This window comes from Seriola aureovittata, chromosome 1 (genome assembly GCF_021018895.1).
Source record: "Seriola aureovittata isolate HTS-2021-v1 ecotype China chromosome 1, ASM2101889v1, whole genome shotgun sequence".
NCBI lineage: Eukaryota > Metazoa > Chordata > Actinopteri > Carangiformes > Carangidae > Seriola > Seriola aureovittata.
The window spans coordinates 18082526-18093860 of record NC_079364.1 but is presented as its reverse complement, the minus strand read 5'-3'; the positions used below and the strand labels follow the sequence as shown (position 1 = coordinate 18093860).

At 37.4% G+C, this 11335-nt stretch overlaps 2 protein-coding genes across 7 annotated transcripts; one reads left to right on the top strand and one right to left on the bottom strand.

Moving 5' to 3' along the window:
• Positions 1 to 1105: 1105 nt before the first annotated feature.
• Positions 1106 to 3469, bottom strand: cmc2 (C-x(9)-C motif containing 2). 6 transcript variants are annotated; one of them, XM_056379522.1, is made up of 5 exons: positions 3177 to 3469; positions 2858 to 2931; positions 2282 to 2352; positions 2121 to 2192; positions 1106 to 1988 (listed from the first exon to the last, which is right to left on the bottom strand). In XM_056379522.1, the coding sequence occupies exons 2-5, from the start codon at positions 2892 to 2894 to the stop codon at positions 1905 to 1907; spliced, it is 264 nt and encodes an 87-aa protein (XP_056235497.1). In that variant the 5' UTR covers positions 2895 to 2931; positions 3177 to 3469; the 3' UTR covers positions 1106 to 1904. The 6 variants fall into 6 exon arrangements, with proteins under 6 accessions (XP_056235497.1, XP_056235488.1, XP_056235506.1 ...); XM_056379513.1 differs by having other exon boundaries at positions 3203 to 3469; XM_056379531.1 differs by having other exon boundaries at positions 3224 to 3469.
• Positions 3470 to 5592: 2123 nt separating this feature from the next.
• cenpn (centromere protein N) lies at positions 5593 to 10368 on the top strand. The gene is made up of 10 exons (XM_056379488.1): positions 5593 to 5893; positions 6154 to 6199; positions 6292 to 6351; positions 7439 to 7512; positions 7631 to 7804; positions 7909 to 8010; positions 8772 to 8826; positions 8981 to 9090; positions 9273 to 9396; positions 10072 to 10368. Exons 1-10 carry the CDS (start codon positions 5723 to 5725, stop codon positions 10191 to 10193), a joined length of 1038 nt encoding a protein of 345 aa, XP_056235463.1. The 5' UTR covers positions 5593 to 5722; the 3' UTR covers positions 10194 to 10368.
• The last annotated feature ends 967 nt before the right edge of the window (positions 10369 to 11335 follow it).

Genomic DNA, 11335 nt, shown 5'->3' with positions numbered 1-11335 from the left:
AATGCATTTTTTTCAGTATCACACTATTGGTTTCTGTCTAAGGCACCATATCTTGATTCCCACCTAAGCATGTGTTTGAAATGTGCTTGATTATAAAATTTGATGTTTATCAGTTATAACTTAAAAAACAAACTAAACTTACTCCTGTTTGCTTCATTATTTATTACAAATGACAGCGTTTATGATAGGTTTCTGTGTTTTGTCTTTCACAATCACAATATCTTGCATTGTCTCATGTATGTTTTTTTTTTTTTTCTCCCACATTGTCTCAAAGCACATCTTGGGGTGCCTTACAATTTAAATATCTGTCAAATATTGATCCATACTTTGTGATGGGTAGTGTGAGCTGCTTCAAATAAAGAAACAGTACTTTCACAATGTGTTTTTTGTTTTACATTTCTGAAAACTGTATAGTAATAGTGTGAAAATAGATGTTCAAGGTCATGACTCTGATACCGCAACAATTTACAAATCATTTAGATATGAAGGAACTGAGCTTCAGTCTACATTTTGAATCCTTTGCTGGTCACATCTTTCAGTCCTATTGTCATTTAACTTGGATCAGTTGTTGGACAGACAGGGGCTTGGGATTTCCTGTGTAGGTTTTAAGGAAGTAAGAGTCCTTCTAACTGATCTAACAGATCTGCTGCAATCAGTTTTTAGTGTTGTAGTCTTTGTTTGATTTTTGGAAAAAAAAACAACAACAAAAAGACAACCTTTGGAAACGATATTCAATGTGATAAAGATTATTCAGCCTTAAAGGTCCACTTAGTAATGATTCTGAGCCCAAGCAAGCAAATGGCTCAGGTGTCATCTTGTGACCTAAACATAAACTTTCAGTCACAGGAACACAAACTTATCAACCAAGAGCCAGTACACAGCTGAAGAGAGGTTTAGTGCATCCTTCCACAACCTTACCAGCTGAAGTTAGAACATTAACCCTTTTTAATACCACATATAGAATTCAATACCTGTTTTAATTTTTAATACCATACCAGCCAAAGTATGAAGGTATGACAAGTAGGGACTTTTTGAGGGCTTTCAAAGACCAGTACATACCCTGATACTTAGTTGTTTCACAGTGTTTTTTACACAACATACCAACTTAACTGATTGTATCTCTTTATTTGGAATCAAACTTCTCATGAACCAATAATTTCTCCTTTCCAATAATCTTTCAAACAAAATGACTATACTCATTATGTATGTACTGTGTACTGACATTGAGTGTAACACAGCCACAGGTCTCTCTTTTGTTTTTATATGCATCTTTTATACCCTGAAATGGACTCTCCATGTTTTTATAAATCACTTTCAGGTACCAGAATATTCCTGAGGTGTCCTGCCAACTAAAATAATGGTTGGATGAAAGGCTTCTGCCACCAGCTACACTGATCTCTTTGATGTGGTAACAAACTGCTAATATAGGGGGAATTAATGAGGATCAGCAGCAATTTTTATTCTAAAGTACTAGATGTTATTGTTTTAATGATGACCTAAAATGTTCTGGAAGGTTGTAGGAGGGTTCATTACATAGTAAATACAAGAATAAGCTGTACAACCTAATCCAGGTTTGTCACTGCTGGTATATGATCCTGACATTTAAATTACCTGTGGTTGTGTGTGTCTCTCAACAGATCAAAATAATAGTAAAGCAATAATATACAATAATAACAGCACCTTGAAGTAGCTGATGTACACTATCAAATCACACTTAGACCTGTTACTCCTGATATAACACACACGCCTCTGAATTTAAAGAGACAGAGTTACAACCTTCCCTCTGTCTTGACACAAAAACAACAGGGGAGGCATGTTACACAGTGCCATGCTTAAACCAATGTCCCAATATCTGAATACTTCTAAACTGCACTGCCAGTGGAAAAGTTGCAGTAAAATGTCCTTCAGATATGCTCCTTGGGCCCTTCTTTCAGCCTCCTTTTCATCTCTTGTGCATGCTGCTTGCTGCGCTCCCGCTTTTCCAGTCTCTGTTGAATGGTAAGGAAAGAAAGAAAACATGAATTAAAAAGCTACATATATATATATATATACACCGAAGGTCAGTAGTCACAGCGCTTGTTGTGTCTTATTCACAAAGTGCAAAAAAATAACTGACAGACCTCTTTCTTCAGGCACTGACGCATTGCGCGGTCCACATCATTACACGTGCCAAAGAACTTCATGACATTGTGCTGAGGGTAACAAGAAAGAAAATTTGAATAGTTTTTTTTTCTGTGGCTGTAGAGCACACAGCAATACTAGAATTTAATGAAAAACCTACCTCTGTGTGGCACTGCCTCAGATGACTTATTAGTTCATTGCACTCATCCGTGTGCAGGTGAGGTGACAGATCAGGATGCATTCTGAGTTAAGGGTTTACTGAAGCACTGCCGCAATACTGAAAAGCCACAAACAAGAGGAGCACTGATTGAGGAGCACCAAGTTGACAATAATGAGAATATTATAACAGATGCGATTTGGTGGTAATACATCTTTAAGTGCACCACATGCAGCTAAGTTTACCTTTAAACACAGTTTTGCTTTCTGCTGTACTGCACTTTTCTATTATGTAAGACATCAAATCTACACTACTGAGTCAGAGTTTTGCCTGGTTAACAGTACAAAAGCCAAAGAAAAAAGGAGAATAACAGGATATCTTGTCTGAGAATCTGGAACTGGTACTATTTTTGCTTGATAAATGGCTTAAGCAATTGATCGATTTGAACTAAAATGTTGATGAATGCTCTGATACAACCACTAATTAATCACTCCACCAGTTGTTTCAGCACTTCTTTCTTTACACTATGTCATCTCAGCATTGTTAATTAGACTTTTGCCAAGGACATGCCAAGGATACTAACGCCTCCCCATCCCTCTCCTTCCTGAGCTGTCATTGTGATGATGAAGTTTATTCTTCCAGTGGCCACTTACCTGCAGACACAGAGAGGAAGAGAGAGAGGGCAAGAGTATAACACTGGGATAAATATACAATACCGTGACTTTGTAAACGACCTGCCTCAACACTGAATCCTCTGGATTCATGTGAACAGTATAGCACTCACTACAAGACTCTGGTGTTTTGACATTTGGCACTGAGCTGAGTTTTGACATAGCATTGCAACAGAATACCTTGGTTTATACATAGTGCACATCTAATAATAATAACAGCGTGATACCGTTTACAGTAGAAAGGCTGGGTTACCGGAGAAGTTTTCCTGCACACCTCGGGTGAAATGTCACGCCAGCTAACCGCTAGCTGTCAGCTAGCATTGACAATATAAATCCATGAAACCACGGAAGACCTACGAAGGGCTTCGTCTTCTTTCCTGTTGAGTAACGCTCAGGTTACTGTAATGCTTCTACAATGTCGACTAAATTTGTTGTACTTGTACTAACATCAATATAACCTACAAAAACAACAAGGTCCCGTAAGACATGCTGCCTGTTACAATGCTGAAGCTTTCGTAACTAGTTGATAGCCAATTAAATGACAATATTCAGTAACGAATTGGCATTCGCTTTTTTCCTCAATCCACCAATGGCGTGCGTTGTTCTCATAAAAGGTGGGACTTCTATTGGCGGAAGTTTACACGAGACACAAGAGGTTTGCTTGTAACGTACGTCCGTGTTTGCTTCTGGATGCATTTGACGCTTGGCCACTGAGTCTTTTCTTTTCTTTTCTTTTCTTTTCTTTTCTTTTCTTTTCTTTTCTTTTCTTTTCTTTTCTTTTCTTTTCTTTTCTTTTCTTCTAGCTAGTGTTGTTTTGACAACTATGTACACTGTGTATCGTGTCTTATTTTAGCTAAAGGCATTTGTGATGGCTGGTGGAATTGATGGGCATTAATGATTAGTTTTCATATTTCCACTTAACATTTCTGCTTTCGTTTCTCAAAAACAATTCAGAGATGATAGCCCTGCTGCTCCAGTAGTAGCTGTAGCTGTCAAATAAATTTAGTGAGTTAAAATATATAGGATTTAGAAAGTAGCAGAAATGGAAATAGGTCACCCAACCTTCACATTAATACACACTCGGTGACCTCACATTCAGACAATGGCATATAACAGACAAGCCTTGTTATCTTCCTATGTGTCCTATGTGTATTAATTCGCAAGATGTAGCTTTACTACAGATGTCACTGCAGCTCATTAAATGAAGCAACTAACTAAAAGAGAGGGTAAACTCCTGGTAAACATATTACATAACTACTTATTGTCTATTCACCTGTTTTGTGTGCGTTTGGGTCCCCACCCAGCCCACTCTCTCCCCAGAGTTCTGTATAATTAACACATACAAAAATGCAAACAAACAAACATATACATTCACGTTACTGAATCTCTGTATCTTCAAACACACTTTTTTTTTATTACCTGTGCCATGGAGGTTATGTTTTCACCCATTTTGTTTGTTTGTTTGTTTGTCAGTCAGCAGGATTGGAAAAAAAAAGTACAGAACCAATTTGCACCTAACTTGGTGAAGGGGTGGGGCATAGGTCCAGAAGAACCCACTGAATTTTGCTGTGAATCCAGGTAGAAGGACAGATCATTCTTTAATCACTTTCCTTAACATTGCAATATAAATCTTGATGTAAAAAAATCAAGTTTATTAATGTAACACAATTTGGTGCAGATCCAGATAATATTGGATAACAATAACATTGTTCGGCAATGGCAGAGGTTTGCACTCTACTGAGTGTCATTCTAGTTATCAAATGCACCTCTGTTTCTCTTTATCAATGTAGGAATAGAGAGAGTGTAGACAGGATTGCAGCAAGTAATGAGCCTTATAGAGTTAAGATAACATTATCAGTTTAGTGAAGCTTGGTAATAGGGCTCCCTCAACTATAAATTTTAGTTAATAAGAAATTTACTTATTTTTTTAAACGCACATTTTTAAACATATCCACATTAATTATATTTAGCTATAAAGTGTAAAGATGTATCTTACATTTAAATTCAGTATTTACTTATTTAAATTAAATAAAATGGCAATTACTGAATAATACCTAGTCACACGTTCATATAGATCAGTGGTCCTCAACCTTTTTCACGTGACACGTTATCACAGGGTGCATGTCGACGAGGTTGAAGTTCAAAGAATGAATTCCCCTATTCAGACTTTTTGTTTAGTGTTAAGAGGTGAAACTGTGACATTTTTCAAAGACAAAAAGCAAAGATTAAAGAAATGTTATACAAATAGACATACTGTTGTGTAGCAGAGCTTCTTCTTTCCTTTTTTGTACTCTACTAATCATCTCGGTGTTGTACTGTATGTTCTTTATTTTATCTCTGAGAAAATCTCTGTTGTTCTTGTTTTTAAAATATTTTATCTTCTTCTCTGTTTTTAATATATTTTTTATGTTTTTATGTTTTTTTTAATGACAGATAAGTAAGTCAGATAAAGTATTATAATTTTTATAAAATGCTCTACTGGTAAGATATACCATGGAGAGGCAGCTACAGTAGTAGCTAACAGCAGCTTCAGCACTAGATTATTACCACTCCAACTCAGCAGGGGGCGTCGCAGGAAGTGCGCGTAGATTTTCTGTTAGTATCTGATTGGTCTATTCGTGTGTTCTTTTGTCGGCGGTTTGTTTGGATTTTCTTAACTGTACCAAAGCCTGGCTCTGACTGTACCGTGCGTGGTAGACAGAGCCAAAGGTTTTAATTAAACTCAAGAATTATCATACAATACAATTAGTTTTCGATTACCGTGAGAGTAAGAATGGATAACTCTACTAGACGCTTACTGCAGCGACTTATGAGACGAATACCGACTCCATTGTTAAAAACTACGCTGGAGAAATGGGGTCGTTTGACGGTGGCTCAGCGACAATCCATGGATTTTACTCAGCCGAAATGGGCGGTAACGGAGAAACTGCTCGCCATATGTGAGGTATGTAGCGTGTTTCTTAAACATTAATTGTGTGAAATATACAGTGTAAAAAACAGCAACCTGGTAGTTGGCTGAGGGCATGTTATTTATCAAAATACTTGCTGAAATGGGTCAACTTTGCCACGTTAAATCTAATGACATTTGAAATTTACTGTTTGTTCTCGATACTTTTCGATATACATTACATAAATTGCACTTTTCTAGTGTTTTTGTGTATTTCTTTTCCTTGAACCTCCATTCTTTTGTCTTTTTCTACACAGGAAAATGAGTGGACAGCTAAACAAATAACAGAACTCGAGATGATATGTAAGTCAAGTGAAATTTCGTCATTTGGGCTTGAAACCATGTCATCAAACCAATAACGCTTAATGTGTCGCTTTTGTTTCATTGTCTCTCAGATATCATAGACAATCCAAACCAGGGGATGTGGTATGCCTTCCAACTCATGGACCCTGAAGGTATGCAAAAATAAGAAGATGTATCTTGTACAACGGAGGGCTGGGCGTCTGTAGCTTTATACTCTAACCTGGTGGATCAGGGTTTGCACACTTAATCAGTCAAAAATCCTGCTGGGTCATCATGTATTTTACACTTACATATAGCAAGGTATTGAGGAAGAAAATACACATCCTGTAATGTAAACTGACTGGCACCTAGAAATAACCCTATAACCCCACTGATTCGACTCCTTGATCCTTGATCAAGGAGATACTACTTACCTTAAACCGTCTGTCTCCCTCTTACATCACCAACGCTTCATTGTCTTAACAACATCTTACCTGTGCATATGTTGATTCAGTCTAGGGGCCCTGTCTGCCCTATCCATACATATGCTGATCTAGTCTAAGGGCCCTTCCTGGCCCTACTATGGATATGCTGATCAAGCCCAAGGCCCCCTCCTACCCCCTGATAACTTGAACCAAGGTGCTACACTACAAGACCTCTGATAAACATTACCTTTTGTTATAACTCCCTTTCCTGTCTGACCAAATGTCTGTAACCCCAGGTATATGCAAATACAGTTGTCCATCCTTTGTCTTTCACTGTATAACTGTCCCCCTGCCCTACACTCGTGGTCAGTCTACTGCTTCAGAGCCGCTCTGTGTCAGTTGGCTCACCGTATCCTGGGGCACCATTAAACTTACTTCTCTACAGCAAACTTCAAACTAAGGACTTGAGTGAATTTTCTTCAACAGTATATACTCTGTCTGTTTTTCTGGGGAATTCAAAGCAATATTATAATTGAGTTGAGTTTACAATTCAAACCCATATTATTATGTTTATGGCTGCACTATTATATCGAATTTTGATTTTTTCTGAATGCTGATTGGTCTAGCCTAAATTATACCATGCATTGTGAAGGTCTGACAAGTTCTTGGTATGTGGACCAAGTGGAGTTTAGCAGGTTAAATAAAGATATTCCCACATTGGTTGTTAATGGAAGTACAAACTAACAAATGTATTCCCATTTCTGCAGCATTTTGATGGAATAGATCTTAATTGTGTCCCTTTTAATGTACATTCAAAAATTTCTTTGTTTTCCAGATGATGCTCACTCTGTCGAGCTGATGCAGTTTAAGGAGCAATTCAAATCTCACCTCAGTGAGCTCGTAAGACATGTAAGTCCTCCTCATAAAATCCTACCGTTTATACGGTTGCATCATTAAAATACATTTAATGGGCTTCTCTTTGTTTAACATCCTATATTAAAGGTATTCTTTTGACATTGCATTCAAGGTCTCTGTCAAAATAAAGAAGCACACGGATGAAGCTGTATGGATTCGGATTGCGTGGGGAGACAGCTTATCTCGGCCTAACCACCTGAAACCAACATATGTTGTCCACTATCTTCAAACCCCCTATGTCTTTGTGACCAGCCTGACTTCAAAGCAAAAGCCCTTGTTATCCCAGGTGAGGAGTGACTTTTATATTTAATCTTGACTTTGTCAAGTTTCCATGGTATCTGTTTTTTTCTGTCTTTCTATTCCCCTCTAAGAGAGTGATGTACTTTGCAGGCCCTGGTTCTGTCCACCAGATATCATGCTATTAAGGATGCTAACCTCAGTGGACGGAAACTTACTGCCATTAGGGACCTGCTGATGAGGCAATATCAACAGGTAAGCCTGCTATGTTTTTCTTGTTTGTTTGGTTTTTTTTTTTGGGTGGTGCTGCTGGCAGTTAACACCCTGAGGAAGGATGGATGCCCAAAATGTACTTCTGAGCTTTGATTTTTGCCTATTCAGCACCCATCTATATAAACTGAATTTGAACATGTTGAATTATTACTCTGCTCTGTCACTGAGCTCTTCATGTGCAAGTAAAGCTATGTTGTGTAATAGTGTGAGGAAAGGTATTGACCTTGATGACCACCTGTTGAAGATAATTATAAATTGTTGACATGTTCACCCCTTTTGCACTTCATCTACACTCTATCTACTACTCATCTATTATCTATTGAAAATGTCAATTATGTTGCAGAACTATTTCCCGGTTCTAGTTTGACCTTTGCACCTAGATTTTTTGATGGCAGTTAACGGTGTTTTCACTTTCAAATGAGTGGTTTAGATAATACGGTTTATGTGGAGGTTTGCTGTAATCTTATTAACTGTGTGACTGTTTGGATATGGTCAGAATTATAGTACCACCACTTGGTATAAACTAATAAAATAATAAAAAATTTTGACAAGTCACAGTTGGTGTCAAGGGGGCCACTGTACAAAGACCAACAAGTGTTAAGTAATTATAACTCTCGATAAAGGTTTTCTTGTGAAAAGCCCAGCTGAGGAAGCCAGTTGTGTATTTTTTTCAAAAGATTGAGCTGATGTGTATTGTAAATTTTGGTTTGGAGTGGATTCTCACTTCTCTTGTTTGCGTCTAGGCGTTTCCCACAAAATATCCCAGCCCTCTTGCAGAAAAGAATCACACTGTCTCAAGTATGTTTATCAAATCATTCGATCTGAGTTTTATTAATATTTTTTGTATGATGCCACACATATATATTTTTTTTAGCTTTACATGTAGTTCTGGTTAAATTCTGCATTGTCATTTTATTTATAAATTCATTTTTTGCTTTATTTGTATTTATAGACCCACGCATAGAAAGGGAACAAGCTGGACTTGCAGCAAACAGACTTCAGATGGCCTGTGAAGCCTTCGGTGATGGGATGTTACCTCAACTACAGTCTGCTGTTTACAAGGTACCCAGAGACATGCTTGTGTTTAAATTACTGAATGTGTTGAATAAAAGTAGAATAGTAATTAAATATCAGAATCAAAGAAACAAATGTTTCAACTCACTGTCTCAGTGCAAACATGCAAAAACTCAGCACTAATCTGTGCTGTGATCATCTGAATTATGTTTATGTTTATCTTTCCTCAGCTGGAGACAAAATTCAAAGACCACACCAACAAGACCATGACAGAGAGGGATGAGCCTTTCAAATGTGTTGTCAAATTTGCAAGCACCAACCTCCTGGAGTCACTCAGACACTGTGCATCCTCAGGTACAATGAATTTGTTAGTCACAGACATTAAAGAAACCATTTGTGTCTTCACAAGGAAATTATATAATAATAATATATTTAATATTGTAACTCAGTGAAACAAAAAACAATTTAGTTTCATATTACTTGCAATTCCACATTTGACCACAGGGGGGTGCATACACTCTAGAGGAAATATCAACACTGTGATGCTCTTAAATTGTTCTTTAAGAATATGTCATGGTCAGTTGTTATTTATTAGTGATATATTATCAGAAAGTGTTTCCTACTTCTCAACTATCCTTTGAGAACTTTGGTACATTCACGAATGGAGGTGGAAATCAGTAGCAACAGGTAGAAACCAGGATATCTTGTCAAATATACGGGACACATGCATCCCAATTCCCATAAATGCTTTCAAACGTTTTTTCAGTGGCATATTTTCTCACAAGTGGTAGTTCCTCCCATCCAGGAAAGATACAAGAGATTTTGTGCGTAATGTCCTTTGCTTCTGTCAACAGTAACCATCTTGTACAAGAATGAGCTTTTGGAAATCTCTGCCCTTACTACTATGGATTTCTCCATGTATTATTGTTGTCCAGACAAATAGCTGTGATTAACTATCATGTCAACAAAGTCATAAATACATTTTTTCAAGTCAGTTCAACTAATCTAATGTATTTTTATATTTTACAGGGATTGCATCCACCCCTGTCACCCCTCTGCTCTCATCTATCCCTCTAAAAGGAAGGAATTATTTTGTCATCACAGACAATGGCCCGAGTCCCCCTTCACAAATGCATGCATCACAGAACTGATAGGTGAATGACCTTTGATTTAAAGGACTAATGATTTTGCCTGTTTTTACTTCTGCTATGTACAGTCCACCTATGGTTTGCTTTTACTAGTCTATCATTGATCTTTTTAACACAGCTCTTGAAGAGTCATGGCTCCTTGGACCTCAGAATCAATAAATGATGTCTTCTGTCTTTATGCGCTTGCTACTGTAAAAGATGATTGTCATTTTATTATCCTTTGTTGCTGTTCAGGTGGCAGAATGTTTCTGCCACCAAATGTTATATATGTCCAAACTGAATATAAAAGTAGATCTCTTAATCCTCTTTAAGTTTGTAACTTATGTCCCCTAAAAGTCCTTTCACCCCACCCATTAGTTCTCATTCCATCTCCTTTCACCTATCATCCAATGAAAGGTCTACTGGGAGTGAACTTAAAGTTCACTGCCCATACATACTTTGAAAGAGCTATTGGTTTCTTATGTCCATACTGACAGCGGTTTGATTCCCGGCTCCTCTTGTCCACATGTCGAATTGGCCTTGGGCCAGATACTGAACCCTAAATTGCCCCCCATTTGTGTGAATGTGGCTTGTAGTGTAAAGCATTGACTAGAAAAATGCTATGTTAGCGCAGTCCATTTACCATTTAACACAACTCAGAGATGGTTTACTAAATGAACCCCAAAGCCAAAGCTGATATGAGGCTTCAGCAGTATGAATTAGCCAAACCAAGTGGGTATCATCAGTATCATCAAATCACAGTCTGTGTGCTCCAAAGTCCCTCTTTTCTACCCCACTTTACAGATTATCTCATAGACCTTTGATGCCAGCCAAAATCTAAATCATAAAAATCAGAACATCTTTTTATCTTGCAATGAACCTAACCATTTTTAATAAAGATTGTAACAAAAATGATTGGGACAATTTATGGTGGATAGGCTATGTGATGGTGACACTTTCTATGACATCTAATCTATAATTAGAGGCAGATAAGCCAATGTTGGCCAGTAAAATCAGCACAGCCAATGTATTGGTCATGTTCTACTGACAACACTTTGGTTCATTTGTTAGAGCTAAGTAATAGAATTGCTAAACTGGATAGTATTTCTTTATTTTTTCATCAGCTGTAACCCACAATGGCCTGTGTAGGGTTCGATCAATACATT